Source organism: Desmodus rotundus, chromosome 3 (genome assembly GCF_022682495.2).
Source record: "Desmodus rotundus isolate HL8 chromosome 3, HLdesRot8A.1, whole genome shotgun sequence".
In the NCBI taxonomy this organism is placed as follows: domain Eukaryota; kingdom Metazoa; phylum Chordata; class Mammalia; order Chiroptera; family Phyllostomidae; genus Desmodus; species Desmodus rotundus.
Window position 1 is genome coordinate 26,653,184 of NC_071389.1, and position 21,640 is coordinate 26,674,823.

Here is a 21,640-nt window from a genome sequence, read left to right on the forward strand (position 1 = left end):
ACTGCGGTACATTTACACAATGGAACGCTATGCGGCAGAAAGAAAGAAGGAACTCCTACCTTTTGCAACAGCATGGATGGAACTGGAGAATATTATGCTGAGTGAAATAAACCAGATGGTGAAAGACAAATACCGTATGGTCTCACCCATAAGAGGAATCTAATGAACAAAACAAACTAACAAACAAAATAGAACCAGAGGTATGGAAACATGGAACAGACTGACAGTGACCAGAGGGGAGGGGGAGGGGGTAATGGTGGAAAGAAGGGGAAGGGAGTAGTGAAAGAACATGTATGAATGTTCCATGGACATGGGCAACAGTGTGGGAATTTACTGTGGGAGTGGAGGGTGGGATGGGCAGAGGAGGGCAAAGAGGGAAAAACTGGGACAACTGTAATAGAATAACAATAAAAATATGAAAAAACCCCCAGCAACAAAGAGACCCAGTTTACTGTCCTCGGGTGTTCTATGCATTTCATCTTTTATGAGCAGCTCATTAATCTACTGAACTGCTCAACTTGTTCCTTTTATTTTTTAGAAAGGTTCATGCATTAGGATTTTTAAATTATTTAATTAAATTATTGTTTACTGTAAAAAAAACATTGTCACAGAAATGGAGAACACCTCTGATGGGCTCATGAGTAGACTGGACATGGCCGAGGCAAGAACTGTTGAGCTTGAGGATATCTCAATAGAAACTCCCAAAACTGAAAAGCAAATAAAAAAAGACTAATCTCCCCCCCACCAACAACCCAGAAGAGACTATTCAAGAACTGTGGAACAACTACAAAAGATGCAACGTACACACACAATGGGAATAGCAGACTGAGAAGAAAGAAAAAAGAACACGGAAGAAATATCTGAAGTGATAATAACACAGAATTTCCCCAAATTAATGTCAGACACCAAATCATAGATCTAGGAAGGTCAGGGAACACAGAGTGAGATAAATGCCAAACAATAACACTTGGGCATATTATATTCAAAACGCAGAAAATCAAAGTAAAGAAAAAATCTTGAAAAAAATCAAGGAAGAACCCACCTTACTTGTAGAGGAGCAACAATAAAAATTATATTCTTATAAAACATGAGAGCTAGAAGAGAAAGGAGTGAAATATTAAAAGTGTTAAGAGAAAACACTCACCAACCTAAAATTCTGTACCCTGCAAAATTATCCCTTGAAAGTGAAGGAGAAATAAAGACTTTCTTAGACAAAGAAAAATGGAAGGAGTTTGTTGCTAGTAGACCTGTCTTGCAATGTTAAAGCATTTCCTTAGAGAGAAGGGAATAATAGAGATCAGAAACTCAGATCTACAGAAAGAAGAAAGAGCATAAGAGAAGAAATAAGTGAAGACAAAACAAAAACTTATTTTTCTTATTCTTAATTGATATAACAGATAATAGTCTGTTCACAGTAAAAACACAATAATGTATTTGGCTATGTATGCTTATGTGTGTATATATGTGTTTACATATATGTGTTCACCTTCATGTATACTTACGTGAAAGTGAAATGAATGACATCATCATATAAGGAATAGGAAGAAGAAATTAGAATTATTTTGTTATTATATTTGTGAAGTGGTATAGTGTTATTTGAAAGTAAACTTGGCTTAGTTATAAATGTATACTTCAAACTCTAGGGTAACTACTAAAAAAGTTAAAAAAGAAACATAACTGATATGGTAAAAAAGAAGAAAAAATGGAATCATATAAAGTGCTCACTTAAAACTGCAAAAGGCAGAAGAAGAATGGAAGACCAAAACAGAAACAAAGAATGAGGGTAACAAATAGAAAACTGTAACAAATATGACAGGTATTTATCCAACTATATCAATAATTATTTAATGTCAGTGGTCCAACTACACCAATTAAAGGACAGAGATTATCAAAGTGGATAAAAAAAAGACCTAACTGTATACTTTCTGCAAGTAACTCATTTTGTTTAATTTTTTATTGTAGTTAAATCCACTTTAAAAATAAAGATATATATAGACTAAAAATAAAGAGACAGAGAAAAACATACCATGCTAATACTAACTAAAAGAAAGTGGGAGTAGCTATTTTAATTTCAGACAGATTTTAGTTCAAGGTAAGCTATCATAGGTAAATAGGGGCATTACATAATGATATAGACATCAATGAACCAAGAAGACATATTAATCCTTACTGTATGTATATGCACCTAACAACAGAGCATCAAAATATGGGATGCAAAAATTGATAGAAGTGGAAGGAGAAATAGATGAATCCACTCTTATAGTTGGAGACTGCAACATCCCTCTATCAGAAATGGACAGATCCACAGGTAGAAAATCAGGAAGAACATTGTTAAACTCAACAGCATCGTCAGTCAACTGGATATAACTGGTATCTATATAGACGACTTCACACAACAATAGCAGAACACACATTCTTCTCTAGCTCACATGAAACATTCACCAAGACAGACCACATTCTGGGCCACAAAATACACATTAACAAATTAAAAAGAATAGAAATCATGTGACGTCTGCTTTTGGATGGGATTAAACAAGAAGTAACAGAAAATAGGTTTAAAAAATTCCCAAATAGTTGGAGATTAAACAACACACTTCTCAATAACATATGGGTCAAAAAAATCTCAGAAGAAATTTAAAAATATTTTGATATAAATGAAAATGAAGATACATTGTGGGATGCAGCAAAAGCAGTGGAGAGAGAGAAATTTATAAAACTGAATGCATATGTTAGAAAAGAAGATCTAAAATCCACAGTCTAAGTTCCTACTTTGGGAACTAAAAAAATAAGAGTAAATTAAATCCAAAGCAAGGAGAAGAAAATAAATAATAAAAATTAGAGCAGAAATCAATGAAACTGAAAACAGCAAGTCAGTAAAGAAAAATCAATAAAACCCAAAACTCCTTTTTTGAAAAGATCAATAAAATCAATAAGCTTTTAGCCAGGCTAAATAAAACGGAAAGAGAGATAACACAAGACACTAACATCAGAAATAAAAGAGGGGGCATCACTACAGACCCATGATCATAAAAAAGATGATAAAGGAATACTATGAATAATTCTATACCCACAAATTCAAATCTAGATGAAATGGAACGATTCTGTGAAAGACAAAATGTGCTAAAAATCACACAAGAAGAAAAAGACAACCTGAATAGACATATATATACGTGTATATGAATTTAAATCAATAATTAATAACATTCTGCCTTGATTGGTGTGGTTCAGTGGGTTGGGCATTGTCCCACAGACTGAAAGTTCGCTAGTCCAATTCCCAATCAGGGCACATGCCTGGGTTGTGTGCCAGGTGTCCGGGTGGGGGCTTGCAAGGGGCAACTGATCAATGTTTCCCTCCCTCTTTCTCCCTCTCTGCCCCTCTCTTTAAGAATAAATAAATAAAATCTTAAAAAAATAACTAATCGTATTTTTAAATACCAGACTTAGAATATTTGTCTTAGCTCTACAGGAAACCCGAACTTGAACATTCTAGAACTGATACTTTCATTCAATACTCTGAATCACCCTCTGGAATCTACCCTCTAGAAACACTTTCATGTCTGTGCAGTGTACGCAGAGAAACGACAAAGATGTTCATTACTGCTTTATTTGTAATAGCCAGATTTGAGAAACATCTAACTATGTATTGACAAGAGGAACTGGTTAAGAGAATTGAAATGTAGAAATACTACAAACTGCAATGTGTCAGTTAAAAAGGCTAAACTAGACCTGTACATGTTGATGTGGAAAATGCCCATGATGCATTGTTAAGGCAAAAAATAAAGTTGCAGAAAAATGCAGACAGAAAAAAAATTAATAACCTTCCGAAATATAAAGCAGAAAGCTCAAATTCACTAGTGAATTCTACCAAACATTTAAGAAATATATTTATCAATTTTCTATAATCTCTTTCAGAAAACAGAATCAGAGAGAATAGTTATTAACTGATTTCATGAGGCCAACATTACCCTAAAACCAAAACCAAAGACATGTGAAAACTGATAAAGGAAACCTTGATTAAAATTGGATTTGAGAAGGCCTATAGGAGGAGCTCTGGCCATACCACTACATGGTCAATTATCCCAAATAGAAAGACATCAATTACTCCAAACAGGAAATGTCAGTTATAGACCCAACAGGAAGAAACTTACCTCCTACCCTCAAACAGAAAATGTAGCTACTTTAGCACTCCAGTACGAGGAAGGAAGATTTTCCTCTTGTCCAGCAACAAGCCCAGCCAATGGAAATGCTGTAGCTCGGTCACGAAGAAACCGTTGTCACCTGAACTCTTACTTTCCTCCAAAGAATGTTCTTTTTTCTCTTACTAATGATTTCCTTGTCCCAGTCTTTTTTTTATAAAAGCCTTCCATCTTGTATTACCCTCAGAGTATACCTCTCTCTGCTAGACGAGATGCTGCCTGATTCATGAATCATTTCCAATTAGGTCTTCAAATTTACTGAGTCAAATTTTACTTGTTAATAGACATCACAAGAAAAGAAAATTAGAGACCACTATCTCTCATGAACATAGATGTAAAAATCTTCAACAAAATATTAGCAAATTGAATCCAACAATATATAAAAACAATTATACACGACAACCAAATGCGATCTATCCCAGGTATGCAAGCCTGGTTTAATATTTAAAAATCAATTAATGTAATCTATCACATCAGGCTAAAGAAGAAATACCATATAATCTATCAACAGATGTGGAAAAACCATTTGACAAAAAGCCAAGTCCCATTCATGGTAAAAACTCTAAGCAACCTACAAATAGATGGGAACTTCCTCAACTTGATAAAGAACATCTCCCAAAAACCTACAGCTGACATCATGCTTAATGGGGAGAATATGGAAGCTTTCCCCCTAAGATCAGGAACAAGGTAAGGATGTTCTCTCTCACCAGAGCTTTTCAACATTGTATTGGAAGTTCTAACTAATACACTGTAATGAGACAAGAAAACAGATTGGGAAAGAAGAAATAAAATTCTCTTTGCTCATAGATGACACAATTGTCTATGTAGAGAATGTGAAAGACAAAAATTTCCTGGAACTGATAAGCAGTTAAAGCCAGATACAGTTTCCAGATACTAAAGCCAGTCAGTTTCCTATATAACAGCTATAAACAATTTTTAAAATTAAAAACACAATACCATATGAGCACCTCTAAAAACAAAACACCTAGGCATAAATCTAACAAAATTTATATGAGGAAAACTACAAAACTGATGAACAAAATAAAAAAACCTAAATAAATGGAGAGACATTCCATGTTTATGGATAGGAAGACTCATTATTGTCAAAATGTCAGTTCTTCCCAACTTGACCTATAGATTGAATGCCATCCCAATCAAAATCTTAGCAAGCTAGTTTGTGGCTGCTGACAAACTTACGGAAAGTTTATATGGAGCAGCAACAGATTAGACTAGCTAACACAATACTGAAGGAGAAGAACATAGCTGAGAGACTGATGTTGCTCAACTTCAAGACTTACTATAAAGCTACAGCAATCAAGATGGTGTTTATTGGTGAAAGAATTGACAAATAGATCAATGGAACAGAAGAGGGAGTCCAGAAATTGTCCCACATAAATGTAGTTAACTGGTCTTTGACAAAGAAGCAAAGGCAATACTGTGGAGCAAAGATCATCTTCTCAACAAATGATGCACATGTAAAAAAAATGAATCTAGACGCAGACCTTACATTCTTCACAAAAATTAACTTAGAATAGATCACATACCTAAATGTAAAAGTCAAAACTATAAGCCTTCTAGAAGATAACATGGGAGAAAACCAAGATGACCTTGGGTATGGCAATGACTTTTTAGATACAACACAAAAGTCACAATCCAGGGAAGAAATACAGATGTGGGGGTTCGGAGTACTGACCCCTGTGCAGTGAAAATCGATGGAAAATACTGTTTTGCTCTGTGGTTGGTTGGATCTGTGAATGCAAAACCTAGGGTTATGGAGGGCCAACTGTATATTTATTGAAAAAATCCACATATAAGTGGACCCTGTAATGGTGAATACTTGTCATTACACACTTGTTGAAACTCATGGAATATACAACCCCAAGAAAGAACCCTAATGTAAATTATGGACTTTGGGTGATAATAATATTTCAGTGTAGGTTTCTCAATGGAAACAAATGTACCACTCTGTGAGGGATGATGATAATGAGGAAGGCTATGCATGTGGGGGTGCCAGGGGAATATGGGAAAAAATATCTCTATAACCACTGCTCAATTTTGCTATAACCTAAAAAAAAGTCTAGTAAAAATTTCAGAGAACAAGAAACCTCTTCCTAGCAGATACAAATATTCAAGAGCAGGGAAGCAGAATATAAGCATTTCCTAATTGTATGTGACCAATTTCCTAAATATATGTTAAATCCTTTTATGAAGAGCATTTTGCAAGACTGATTTTCCACCAAACACCCTTTGGAAAATGCCACTACAATAATAAATAATGATGCTTTTAAAAGTAAGATGTCAGAAACAGTAAGCTCAATATAAAGTTGAAAGATACAGTTGAGAAAAGCTTCAAGAAAGTGGAGCAAAAGACGAAGAATAGGAATAAGAATACAGAAAGTCAAGAATATTAGAGGAGTTCAAGAGGTTCAACATCTGAGTAACATGTATGCCAGAAAGAGTGAATAGAGAAAAAGTAGAAAATCATTGATGAATGAATTCTTAAAAATTTCAAGAAACTAAGGAATGAAATGGGAATCCTAAGTGTCCAGCACTGTAGGTAAAAATACGCACATCTTAGGTGAAATTTCATAATATTGGATATGAAGAGAAGCTTCAAAGAGAATAAACAGGTTTTATACAAAACTAAAGAAGTAAATATAAGAAATATTTACATGGGAAAACAAAGACATGGAAAGTAGCAAACTGAGGATAATACAAAAGATTGGTGAAGAGGATGTCAAGAAATTCCAAAGCCTCCAGGAGAGATTTAGAGTTCAAAATGGACAGGATATATAATGTACTTGAACATAAAGAGAGATGTATACAGTAGTAAGATAGTTTAAGGTTAAATTAATAAATACATAGTGAAATAAACATATAATAAAAAATTAACAAGATTTACTCTGAAAACAAAATGTTGTGCAGCAAAGGAAAAGTAATCACAGTACATTATATGTCTCTACTGAGAAGAGCATTTAACAAGTTACAATAACAAAATACTGAATTTCAACTTAAACAAAATGTAGGGTATTGATACAGTACTAAGATAGGGAAGTACATGTGGGTGGATAAGGGGATAGGATATTAAGAAGAGTTAAATTTTCATCTTCTAAAGTGGGTTATTAGTTGATATTATACCCTAAGAACCCTGAAACACCAAGTCAAAAGGACCTATGCACCCCAATGTTCATAGCAGCACAATTTACAATAGCCAAGTGCTGGAAATAGCCTATGGGCCCATCAGTAAATAAGTGGATCAAAAAACTGTGGTACATTTACACAATGGAACACTATGCAGCAGACAGGAAGAAGCAACTCCTACCCTTCGCAACAGCATGGATGGAACTGGAGAGTATTATGCTAAGTGAAGTAAGCCAGACGGTGAAAGACAAGTACCATATGATCTCACCTATTAAGTCACACCCAATCAACAAAATAAACAAGCGAGCAAAATAGAACCAGAGACATGGAAATAAATAACAAAATGACAGTGACCAGAGGGGAAGGGGGAGGGGGATAACGGAGCAAAGAAGGGGAAGGTTCGTCAAGGAACATGTATAAAAGACCCATGGACAAAAACAACCGGGGGTGGGTAGGGCAGGGGAAGAGTAAGGCGGGGAAATGAAGACAACTGTAATTGCACAACAATAAAAAAAAGGAAAAAAATTAAGACAGATAAAAAAACATTCCATTTTCTTATATGGAAGTAAATAAAAGGATCGGTTGAATTAAAAGTGATTGTTTTTGCTGAGCAGTATATAATAGGGGATGGGGGGTCTGTTGGCTTTCATTTTTGTAATAATTCTTGTAGACTTAATTTTCCTTTAGACCCTTATGAGCATATAATAATTCGTAAAAAGTGTTGTGCAGTTAAAAAAATAAAAGGTAGGTAATAAAGAATATAGTTGAATCCTTTATATCCTATAGACTCCACCAAAAAACTACTTGAACCCATATTTTTAATTGAGCTATTGACATTTTATGTTTTAGCAACAAAATACCAAAGTTAATTGCTAAAAAAAATAATATAGTGTGGAACACAGCTTTTAATTTATGATAGCATTTACTGTTAACATCTGAGGGGACTCTAAGGCTCAGAAAGGGAAGTGACTTCAAATCTCATGACATGCCCCCAGATGCCTGTATACCTGCTTGGTTTACCCCACATCATTCTAGATGCCACTTAGGTGCCTTTTCAGCAATAAGTAGAAGACCCACAGCAGTGGAATCTTCATGACCATGCCTCACTATTGCATTTAAATAAAGCCGACCATCTCTCTGACAGTCCCATCCTTGGCCTAAATCTCATAGCCTGGGAAAAATGGGAACTAACTTTGTATCCATTTCCTGCTCTTGGCCAGGCCATGGCGGATTTTACTGATCATGAGGTCGCCATTTCCCAATCGGACCTTGGCTCATTCTGTGTGACCTTCAGCAGTGGCAGGATTATTGTAATGCTGGAAGGGTTCTGGAAGCAATCACTAAGAATGGGGCACCCTGAACTGGAAAGGATTACTAGTATTATAAAATGGGCCACCCCAGCTCCCCAACCCTGAGTTCACAGACTATCTACCCAAGTTTCTTTGACTGGTTTTGACAGGATGGAGGTGTCTCTGAAGCTATTTCAAATGCCAAAGATAATTTTTTTTTTAAAGATCCTATTTAGGTTTACAAATGGATATGGGGCTAATTATTGGGGCAAAATGAGAAGGTACAGACACAGGGGCCTGGGGCTGTTGCAGCTAATACCGTGATCTGCTCTTACCTGTGGGGGCCTGCATGGCTGAGCTGGGGATGGTGGCAGCATCTTGGGGTACAGTGCTGGTGTCCGGTTCAGGGGTGCTGGTTGTTGGTGAGGTGGGTGGTGGGTTCATCAAAGTCCGAGGTTTCCTCTGTCAAAATGGATGGGGAAAAGTTTGCTACCCATAATAGGTAACTTGCCTTCTCATTCCCCTATTCCTAGCCCTTAATTCACCCATGAAACAAAAATATATTTTAGGTGGGACTGTATTTTATCTTTGTTTTGCACACGGCATCTTGTCCAAAGCTGTACATACAGTAGTGCTTAGTAAATATTTTCTGAATCTGTGCACAATATTCTGGGCTTCTGTACAGCCAGAGCTTAATTCACCATCTTTCATATTTACTTTCTCTTTCCTGGAAAGTGGAAATGTCCCTTCCTCTAATTCTACAAACTACTTTCCTCTGCCTACCTCTTGGGTTCATTACCTGCCATTTATTATCTTCAACCTTATACTCTAGTAATCTCTAACTATATTACTTCTCTAAAAACCATGCCTGGTCTATACCTTTATAATAATAGACCGTTCCTTCTGTTTGAAATGACCTTTCTTTTTTTTTTAATCTTACAAATATTTGTTTATCCAGGAAATGTCTCCAGTCACTGTCTCTTTTGTGCTATCTCTGTTCTTTGTATTGTTGCTATCTCTGTCACAATATATTGTCATTACATATATTTATAAAGGCATATGCTATTAGTCTGGAGCTCCCTGAGAGTCTGATTTTGATACAATCACTAGCATACTTGACATATATGGTTCAATAATGTTTCTCCATGAAGCATACAGTATAGAATGCCAATGATGGGGGAAGTAATAAAAGTGATTTGAGAGACACCTAGAGTCTTCCCTAGGGTGGTCAGGGCAGCCTCTGGGAGAGAAGGATCTCAGAAGGTTCTTGCAAGATCAAGTTTTCTAAAAGCCTTTCTAATGCAAGTAAAACAATCATCGTCGAGGTACAGAAATCCTTTTTTTACTAAATGCCATGTAGGGTCCACTGCTGGGAGCTGTATAAACCTGTCTGCCTTCTAGGGGTATTATTATCTAAAGAGACAGCACCCATGACAGCAAACATATACTGTAAGAAGGCCTTGCCCGTGAAAGTAATCATACAAACAGCTATGAAAGCATACACGGGACTTGGACAGCTCCTCATATTTTTTGACATTGCTAAAAGTAAAAATCCAAATAAACAATGAGTCAGGGTAGAAAGGAATACCAGTTTCAACTTCACTGAGTTGGAAGTAGGATTTCATGAGGTCCTGGAAGGAATAATCCTGGTAAGTAAGGTGACCAAATATTGTAGAAGAAACCAGAAAAATGGAAGACATTAGACATTATTATTTGAGATAGGTGCAATTATATCTATTATATGTATTATAATATCTATTATATCTATTGATATAATGTATTATATCTATTATACCAATTATATCTATTATATTTATTATATCTATTGTATCTATTCATGTATTACCTCGTCTCCATTTTATTGATGAGAAAACTGGGGTTCACAGCCTTACTCAAAGAAGCTTTCCCAAAATCACACAGGTGGTAACAAATCAAGGTGGGATATAAAACTAACTTTATCTGGTTTCAAAGCCTCTAGTCACAAGACCACTGTGCTTCAGAAAGGCATATAAGGGTTATGGGTTAAAATGAAAGGATATACACTTATAGCAGTAGGCAAAAAGAACAGGAAGGAGAATTAGGGAGTCAAATGCCAGGCCATTAAAATACAGGATAAGATGAGAATTATTATTTTCAAGGGCTGGAAAGAAAGATGACTTATGTTTGGGACTGCCTGAGGAAGCAGAGAAGAAGCAATCATAGAGTCATAGTTCTTAGGTTTTGAAGGATCTTAAAGATCATTTAATCCAACCATCCACCCAGTATGTCTGCTTCCTTGTCCCTGAAAATGTCCCTCCCATACAGCTGTCCATTGAGTCCCTGATGAAATACCTCTAATGATGGGAGATCACTACTGCTACAGGGTCTGGCAGAAATAACCCCCCCCCTTTTTTATTACAAAATCATCAGATGAAATTTTGTAACGTAACAATATCACACTCAAGCACACCATATGACATTTCAGGCGAAATGTTCGAATTAAAACTATAAATTATTACACCCATTTTATTACCCTACCAACCACACTCAAGCAGGCCTTACTTCTGCTGGACCCTGTATTTTTGAATGGATTTAACTGTTTCTTTATCCTGAGAAAAAGCCTGTCTGCTTGAGTTTCTGCTTATTTGGTTCTGGTTCTGTCTTCAGAACCTCACAGACAAATTTTCTCCCTCTTTAATCTGACTGTCTTCAAGATTCCTTCACATCATCAAAATCACAGCTTTTCTGGCCTTGCAATCCTAGGGCCTTCAGCCTCTCCTCCCCAACATGAGAATTAGAAAGAGTTATGGAGACAAAAGTGAATCAGGACCTGGGTCAGGGGTTAGTGGCAGTAGGTCAGGAGCATTATGTGTTACATACAAAGATTAGGATGTGACATCGAGAATTCAAAGCCAATAAATGCGAGACAATCTCAATTAGAACATCATCACTCAAACCATCCATCCACCCATCCTGCATATACTGAACATCTCTCAAGAGATTGATATATGAGGCACTGCAGGAGAAAGAGAGAAGAAAAAGATTAGGTTCCTAACCTTGAGGAGCTTACAGTCTAGGACTGAAGTCAGCTGGAGCTAATAAACAAAAGAAAATCAACCAACTAACCAACCAACCAACCAACAAAACCCAGGAAAGAACTTAGGAGTTAGGAATGGAGTTCCCAGGAGGACTGGGCATCATCTCCATGGTGGGAGTCCAGCAGTCTAGTTCAGAAAGGAGCTGCAGAGAAATCCAGAACAGGAAGGAAGGGAGTGCAGAAGGTGATGCCAAAGGAAGCCCCAGAGAAGCCACTGAGGAACTTTCACATCAATGGTTTCCCTAGGGAAGATACGCATGAGGAACTGGTCATGACTAAAAGGTCGTACTTTTAGGGACAATGCTCAGTGAAGCTTGACTCAGCAGTCTTTTCCTAAGCTAAAGGTGAGTGTTAGCTGCCTCAAAAAATGCCAGGGAGTGGATGTGTGGTAGGGCAGCAGTGATGCTGAAACTAGAGAATCTGGGACCCAGCTCTGCAGCCTTTGCTGTTTATTAGCTATGTGGCCTTAGGGAGGCCATTTCACATCTGTAAGTCTCAATTTACTTAACTCTTAAATAACATTAACATTACTCATCTCCTATGGTTTTGTGAAATTTATATGATATGTAATGGGGTCTGATACAGAACCTTATGCTTAGCAGGTATTTGATAGTTGTTTCTTTTTTAAAAAAAAAGAAGGGGCAGGAACAGAAAAAAAAACATTTATGAAATCAATTTCCTCTTTTTGTTTACATGCCTGAGAATTCACTTTGGGTAGGTTAACAATCAGGAGCAGGGCCTTCCACCTATGGAGGACATTGGATCAGAATTCCCTTGAATGAGAGTAACTTTCAAAGTCAAAATTTGTTTCTTATCACACCACACTATGTCTAATGTTACCAACTCCCAGGTAAGTAGCTAAGTAGGGATGACAACCTAGGAGATTCCTCTTAAGAGCATGCACGAGGTGGAGAATAGGGCCAGACGTGCCGCTTTCCAAGATGGATGGATATGGATAGGTTACCCCTTTATAACCCTTTATTCCTTTCTGAGAAACCCACATTTTTACCTACCTTACTGCCAGGTTTGGGACCCCTCTTCTTTGGGAATTTCAAAGGTTCAGCTGACTTAGACGGGGTGGTGATGGGATGGGGAATTAGGGGCTTGGGTGTCCGGCCCCGCTTCTTTCCTGGTTTACGCCCCCTCTGCCCTGGTTGATGCTCCAAGTCAGTTTTGGTGCTGCAGTGGATGCCGGGCTTCTCAGTGTTCACATCAGATGCAGGATAGGGACTCTTTGGAATCACAACTGCAAGAAAAAGACTTATTCTACCACCCCCTCCTCCCACCTGTATTCCCATCCCAGCCAGAGGAAAAAAAGACTTGCTACTAGTCTTGCTACTGGTTTCCTGGCACTGACCTAAATGTTAGAAAACCTCAGAGGAGAACTGAGGTTAGGCTGGCTAGAATTGGAAGTTTTAATTATTTCTGGCAGGCACAGTAGAAAAAATATTAAAAATTTCTCCCCAGGGCATCAAGTTAAAGCACATAAACAGAACCACAGGCTCGGAGATACAATCCTTTCCTTCTAAGAATGAAGAACGGAGTTTCAGAAGAGGAAATGATGCTTTTCCCAGGTTATACCGAGTTGGAATGATGTCTTATTTTTTGAAACTAGGCCTTTCAACCAAGTCAGGAATTTGCTACACCAATTCACTTGAAGTTTTAGTGTGAGTATTGCAGTGAGGAGTAGTGAAACACACGGAAATATATACATGGAAACATATACATCCAACAGCATCTCTCCTCACCTTAAAAATCTTTGCTCCGTATTATTTTTAGGGTAAAGTCCAAATTCTTTATCCTGATACCCAAGGACTTCTGTGACTTTTTCTTTTTTTGCCCCTGCCTTGCTCTCCAGTTATATATGATGTCATTTCCTGCCACCCACCCCCAAGTTCTAGACTGCTTTCTGAACACCAAATCATTTGTATATGTTGAGGTCTCTATTTTTCCTGGTCAGACATTTATCAATATTCAATTTCCAATACTCACCACTTAACTGAGGCCTTGTTCGGCTATACCCCAACTAAGTCAATGTCTCCTTCCCCAAAGCATTCTGTAGACATCTATGTTAGAGTACTTTCAATTTTACTCCAATCATTCACCTTCTCCTTAAATTGGTAATTCTTCAAGATAATGGATATCTAATTCATTCCATGAGTATTTATTGAGCATTTACTACAGATTATGTACTGTTCCAAGAAGCCCCAGGGATAGAACAGTGAACGAAACAAATAGAGCTTCCTCTCTTATGGAGCTTACCTTCTAGTGGGGGAGACCGAAAATAGACAAACACATATACAATATAATATTAGGTAAGTGCTATGATCAAAATTAAAGGTTAAAAAGATAGAGGAAAATCCTTTTTGAAGAGGTGACATTTGCACAGAGCTCCCAAATGAAATAAAGGCAAAGCCTTATGAAGATCTGAGAAAAGAGCCTTTTGAGTAGAGGGTATATAACAATTGCAAAGATCCTGAGATGGGAACATGTTAGTGTGTTTGAGAAATGGAAAGAAGGTTAGTATATAGCTGGAATTGAGTGAGGAAAGAGGAGGGTGGAAGGAGAATATGTTAGAAAGGGAGTAGCAATAAGATTAGGTAAGACTTTGTAGATTGTAAAAATGAACCTCACCCTGGCTGGTGTAGCTTGATGGATTGACCACCAGCCTGTGAACCAAAGAGTCACTGGTTCGGTTCCCAGTCAGGGCAAATGTCTGGGTTGTGGGTCAAGTCCCTGGTTGGATGTGTGTGATGTTTCTCTCACACATCACTGATGTTTCTCTCCCTTTCTTTCTCCCTCCTTTCCCTACTTTCTAAAAATAATGAAGAAATAAAATCTTAAAAAAAAAAAAGACAATGAACCTGAACTTACTCTAAGTTTGAAGGGAAGCACTGGAGGGTTTTGAGCACAGGAGTAACATGATGTACTTAAAAGGAACTATGGCTGCTGCTCTGGAAGGGGGCAGGGCAGGCTCAGAACTAGAGACTAGTTAAAAACTCATTACGATGGACAGGTAGAAGGTAATGTTTCTTATGCTCCCAGGTGGGATGTAACCAGTTGTGACAGTGCAATGTTGCTGATGAAACAACTAGAAAAAGTCGGATAAATTATCATGAGAAACACTGCAGTGCTGTAGCGCTCATGAAGACTGGAGGAACTCATTAGATGAACTTCCGAGACCTGTCTGGGAAGGGCTTCCGTGGTAGCTGACACTGTTTTCTTTCCTAAGGGCATTTGCCAATTCAAGGGCATGAGCTTAGGATCAGGGCTGGACTTTGCAGAGGAGCTCTACTGGAGGAAAGAGAAATCAGAGATTTCTGTGACAGACTGGAACCTGAGGAGCTCCATGTATGTGGCCCATTTTCCCCGTGGAACATTCACCGAATTCTGAGTCTGTACACTGGAGCTGTGAAGCAAGGCTGAGAGCTTCTGAAATGTAGAATAAAATCTCCCATTATCTTGAGGTTTTAGGAGACAAGGCCTCACTAAAAGGAGGAGTTCTATCTCAAACACACAGCTGATTTCCTCAAGATTGCAAAATTTTAAGAAGAGAGGTCAAATAACTAAGCCCTAATTTTCTCAAGTGTAGGACAGTTTTTCAGGGCTAAGGAGGTGAAGCCCTATTAGGTTCTCAATCAGGAGCCTAAGAATGCCCATATCCAAGAAACATGGATACTTTTAATGTGTATTGAACTCTAGGTTGGCTGTTGATATATTTTAGCCCTTTAAAGATTATTTACACACACACACACACACACACATTCTAGAGTTTTATACTCAGTGAAAATATCTTCCAAAAATGAAGATTAAATAACATTTTCAGACAAATCACAGCTGAGAGAATTTGTCACCAGCAGACCTAAACTACAAAAAGTAAAAAGGAAGATCTTCAGGCTGAAGGAAGTAATCCTAATGGAAGGATGAAACTGCAGGAAGGAATGAAGAGCATAAGAAAGGGTAAATATGTGTGTAGAACCAAAAAGACTATTGACTATTTAGGACACGAATTTAAAAAAATTGTTTGTAGGGCTTATATACATACATACATACTAATATATGTATGTAAATATACACTAGTAAATTATATGAAAGCAATAGCCACAAAGGACAAAAATGGGTGGTAAATAGAGCAAAACTTTGTTAAGACTTTTGCATTATTTGGGGAGTGGTTAGAGAGCATTTTTAAGGTAGACTTTAGTAAGTCCAAGATGTATATTTGTATAAGGTAACTACTGAAAGCATTACATAAAAGTGTATCACTAAAAGCTAAGGAGAGAATTATGAAATAATAAGACATACCTGATTAATCAAAATAAGGCAATAAAGAGGAAAAAATACTTGAGGAAGAACTTAGAATAAAGAGAAAACAAAAAGCAAAATGATAGTCAAATCCAAATAAATAATTATATTAAAAACAAGTTAAATACTCTGGTTTCTCTTCAGAATGCACAAATCTTTCACCTTTTACTAAAAACAAGTTAAGTAAAATAATAGAAAAAAATAGATATACTAAGCCAAAAAACCTCCAGAATCCAATTATATCTGTTTGATAAAAGGACCTTGAAATATGAAATATGACAAAGGAAGAAAAAGCAAGCAGATGGCAAAATATACACCCTGTAAACATTGACCAAAAGAGAGTTCTTGTGGCTATGTTACTACCAGACAAGACAGTCTTTAAGGCAAGAAGTATGACAACTAAAAAGGGGCATTTCATCAAGGTAAAATATAGTCCTGTGCTGCTTAGCGACAGGGATACCTTCTGAGAAATGTGTCATAGATGACTTTATCATTGTGTGAACATCAAGGACTGTACTTACACAAACCAAAATGGTATAGCCTAATACACCCCTCGGCTGTACGGTATAGCCTATTGCTCGTAGCCACAAGCCCATAAGAAACTGTAACGCAATGAGATTTGTATATCCAAACCCATCTAAAAATGAGCAATACATGATTAATGCATTGTTATGATGTTACGAAGGCTGGGATGTCACTATGCGACAGGAATTTTTCATCTCCATTATAATCTTGTGGGACCACCTTTGTATATGCAATCCATTGTTGCCCAAAACATCATTATGTGGCTCATGACTTCAGTCAATTCAAAAGGAAGCTATGATAAACCTAACTCCTATGTACCTAATAACATAAAATATATAAAGCAAAACTTTAAAGAAAAAGAAAAACAGACAATTCCACAATTGTAAATTGGAGATTTTAACCTCTCAGTAACTGATAGGTCAAGAAGTGGAAGAAAAATCAGTAAGGACAGAAAAGATTTGAGTAATACAAATAACCAACTAATAACATAAATAACTAAATAACCAACCAATCTGACACATATAGGACACTACACCCAATAAATATAAAATATACATTCTTTTCAAATGCTTATGGAATATGTGGGGCAAAAAAGCAATCTTCAATAAAGTCCAAAGAAGTGAAACAATACAGAATTTTCCCTAACTACAATGGCAACTAAGTAAAAATTAGTAACAGAAAATTAATTAGAAAACCCCAAATGCTAAGAAATTAAGAAACATATACTTGCAAATAACTCATATATCAAATAAATTAAAACAGAAATAAAAAATGTTTGGAACTTTAAATTCATAATAATATGACATATCCAAATGTGTGAGGTGCAGCTAAAGTAGTGCTCGGAGGGAATTTTATAGCTCTCGATGTTTGTATCAGAAGTTGAAATATCAATGATCTAATCTTCTATTTCAAAAACTAGGAAAAAATAGCAATTAAACTCAAGAAACTAAATGTAAGAAAATAATAGATATGAGTAAATAAGTGAATGAAGGAAGAAAGTAGACATATAATAGAAAAAATTAACAAAGTCAAAGGTTGGTTCTTTGAAATGATAACCCTTTAACAAGCCTGATTAAAAAGTATATAAAGAAAACACAACCTACGAATATCAAGAATAAAAGAGATCTTTCAGACATTAAGAAGATAATAACAGGATGTTATAGATAAATTTGAAATTTTAGATGAGATAGCCAACTTCCTTGAAAAAACAGAACTTGTTAAAATGGACATAAAGAACAGAATATGAAGAGACCTATACATAATTTAAAACTTGAAACTGCAGTTAAAAACCTTCTGTACACAAAATTCCAGGCACAGATGCTTCACTGGTGAATTCTAGCAAATGTTTAAGAAAGAAATGATAACAAATTGTACAAAATATCTTTCGATAAATAGAAAAAGTAACACTCTCCAACCATTTTGTGAGGCCAATGTAACCCTTGTACCAAAACATGACAGAGATATTGCAAGAAAACAAACTATAGACTAATATTCTCATGATCATAAGATGCAAAATCCATAACAAAATATTAGCAAATCGAATACAGCAATATATAAAAAGGATAATATATCATGACTAAGTGGGGTTTATTTCAGGAATACAAAGGTATTTAACAATAGAAAAAAATCAGCTGAACTCACTACATTAACACAATAAAGATGAAGACATTTATCATCCCAATAAATGCAGAAAAAACTGTTGACAAAATTCAACACCCATTCATGACGAAAATTATCAGCAAACTAGGAATAGAAGGAATGTTTTTAATAGAAAAAGGCATCTATAAAAAGATCTATATCCAACAGCATACTTAATGGTGAAATATTGAAGACTTCCTTACTGAGTTATGGAACAAAACAAAAATACCCACTATTACCACTTCTTTTCAACATTGCATGGGAGGTGAACATAATAAAGAAAGAAAAAGAAATAAAAGCTATACATGTAAACTATAAAGAAGTTTTATTTGCACATGACAATATTTTTTACATAAACTGTACCCCTCCAATCTACAAGATCTGTTAAAATAAAAAATTTAATTTTGAAAGGTCATACAATATAACTCAATATACAAAAATCTGCTATATATTTTTTTTAAATTTATTTATTTTTTGTTTTTAGACAGAGAGGAAGGGAAAGAGAAAGAGAGGAAGAGAAACATCAATGTGTGGTTGCCTCTAGCGTGCCCTGTACTGGGGATCTGGCCCACAACCCAGGCATGTGCCCTGACTGGGAATTTAACCAGCCACCCTGTGGTTTGCAGGCCGGTGCTCAATCCACTGAACCACACCATCCAGGGCTGTCATATTTCTGTATATACCACCAATTAGAAAATAAATTAAAAAGCCCCAAGTCAAATATACAGTGAAACATGTACAAGACATCTACACTAAAATCTATAAAACATTCTAAAATAAATTAAAGGAATTCTAGATACCGTGTGGCCATGAAGGGACATATCATATTCATGGATTAGAAGACTCAATATTGTTAAGCTCTCAATTATCATCAAATTGATCTAGAGAGTCAATGCAATTCCAATTAAAATCCCAGTTTTTAAAAAATATTTGGGTATGTGCACTCAAATCGACAACTTAATTCTGAGTTTTATTGGGAAATGCAAGGGATTTAGAATAGCCAAGTCAATCTTGATGAATAACAGCAAAGCTAGAGGGATACTTACACCACCAGGTATCAAGACCCATTATAAAATTACAGTAATTAAGACGTTTATTGGTGTAAGGATAGACAAACGGATCCAAGGAACAAAACAGAGAGTCCGGAAATAAACCTACATACACAGGCATCTAATTTACAATAAAGGTGTCCCTGTAATTCTGTGTGTGGGGGTGGAATAGGGGGAGGATAAAAGATCTCATCAATAAAATTGTGGTGAATCAAACAGATATACACCTGGCAAAAAAAATGTGACTTGAAAACTACACTTCATGCCAGATACAAAAACTAATGTGAAAGCTAAAACATTAAACTTCTGGAAGAACACAGTGGGGAATATTTTCAAAATTTGGGGGTAAGCAAAGATTGATTAAACATAACATGCAAAGCATTAATTATAAAAGATGAACATATACGACTCTGTTAAAATAAAAAAAAATTCTGTTCATCATAAGACAACATCAAGAGACTAAAAAAAATCCAGAGGTGGGAAAAGATATGCAAAACACATATGCCAGGAAAGTAACATATATAATATATGCAGAGTATATTAAAAAAACTTCTAAAATCTGAACAATACCATTCACTATTAAAAATAGATAAGACTTGAAGAGCCATGTCATAAAAATATACAAATAGTCAATGAAAATACAAAAAGTTGTTGAATATTTATTAGTTATCAGGTGAATACAAATTAAAAATAGGAGATACTACATCTCCACCAAAACTGTAGAATGAAAAGGACCGATAATACCTACATTGGAGAGGAATATAGAGCAACTAGAACTCGTATATTGCTTGTGGGAACATAAATCACTTTGAAAAACTGCTTAGTTTTATATTCTATCACCCAACAATTCTATTCCTTGGCATATGCTCCAGAGAAATAAGTGGTATGAACACTAAAAGACATGTACTAGAATGGTCTCAGCATTTTTCAGAAGACTCCGTGGGGAGCAGTAAAGGCATTATCTAATGAATCTGAAGATGTACTCGCTCTATGATTGAACAATTCTCACCTTAGGAACAAATCCCAGAAAAATTCTTGAACATGTACACTAAAATATGTGTAAATGAATGTTCATAGCAGTGTTATTTGTAATACCTAAAATTTGAAATGGCCTAAATATCCATTCTTGGTAAAATAGATTTAAAAAATGTTACGTAGTTAGCAGTTTTCAGAGCATGGCCTGGGAACCCCTGGAGGTCCCTGAAATCCTTTTAAAATTCTTCTGTAAGGTGAAAACTATTTTCATGATACTAAGACATTACTTGCCTTTCCCATTTTCATTCTCTAACAGTGGAGTTTTCCAGAGGCTACATGTGTGGTATCATCACTGTGATAGCTAATGGAATATATGCTTATATATGCTTATGTTTTAAGAAGTTGTAAGTTTTAATTCTTAATATGGTGATATGGATAACCTACATAAATAAAAGCTCTTTGGCTTTTTAAGGATATAGTTTCCTGCTAACAAAAGCTTTGAGAACCACTGATCCATAATTACAATCCCTTCCTTGCCCTTTTTGTCAACACACTTGCCTAGAAAAATCCTAATCCAACTCTCCATGTATTCCACATCTAAGCCTGAGGAACTGAACATGCCCAACGTTTAAAATGATTACTATAAACGCCAAGACTGCACCACACATCTCCAGTAACAGATCATGAAATCTGAGCTGGGCGGGGAAGCAAGCGACTTACTTTCGAATTCCTGCCCTTACATGACAAGGTGCTGAGTTTTGTGGTACCTAGCACTGTTTGTAGAGTAAAAAAGGAAACAGATATGAAAGAAGAACTGAACAGGGCTATATTTGTCTTTCTAATAGTCAGAATATAATTGTTCTTCTCTTTCCCCTTAAGTCTGGACATTAGACAGGGAGCTCTGGCCAAGATGGAGGCGTAGGTAGACACACTGTGCCTCCTTGCACAACCAAAAGAAGGACAACAACAATTTGAAAACAAAAAACAACCAGAACTGACAGAAAATCAAACTGTATGGAAGTCCAACAACCAAGGAGATAAAGAAGAAACATTGATCCAGACCAGTAGGAGGGGCAGAGACGGGCAGTCGGGTGGAGAGGACTTGCAGCAAGGTGGTGGCTTGCAGACTGGGTGGTCTCACATTCACATGCAGATAAACTGGGAGAATCAACTGGGGAGCGAGAGAGACCACACACCCCAGAGTTCCAGCGCGGGGAAATAAAGCCCCAAACCTCTGACTGAAAACACCTGTGGGGGTTGAGGAGGCAGCAGGAGAAACTCCCAGCCTCACAGAAGAGGTCCTTGGAGAGACCCACAGGGTCCTGGAGCGTACACAAGCCCTCCCACCCAGGAATCAGCACCAGGGGGGCCCAATTTGATTGTAGGTAGCAGGGGAAGTGACTGAAATCCAGTAGAGAGCAGAGCAAGTGCCATTGTTCCCTCTTGGAC

General features: G+C 36.5%; 1 protein-coding gene across 21 annotated transcripts in view; it reads right to left on the reverse strand.

Annotated features, from left to right (window-relative positions):
• Positions 1-21,640, reverse strand: part of SCMH1 (Scm polycomb group protein homolog 1) — a 133,450-nt gene that overhangs the window by 27,041 nt on the left and 84,769 nt on the right. For all 21 annotated transcript variants that reach the window (XM_053919931.2, XM_053919930.2, XM_053919925.1 and 18 more), the window contains 2 exons: positions 12,716-12,948; positions 8,962-9,088 (listed from right to left, as the gene is read on the reverse strand). In XM_053919931.2, the coding sequence (XP_053775906.1) occupies positions 8,962-9,088; positions 12,716-12,948 (360 nt within the window). The remainder of the gene's footprint in view (positions 1-8,961; positions 9,089-12,715; positions 12,949-21,640) is intronic.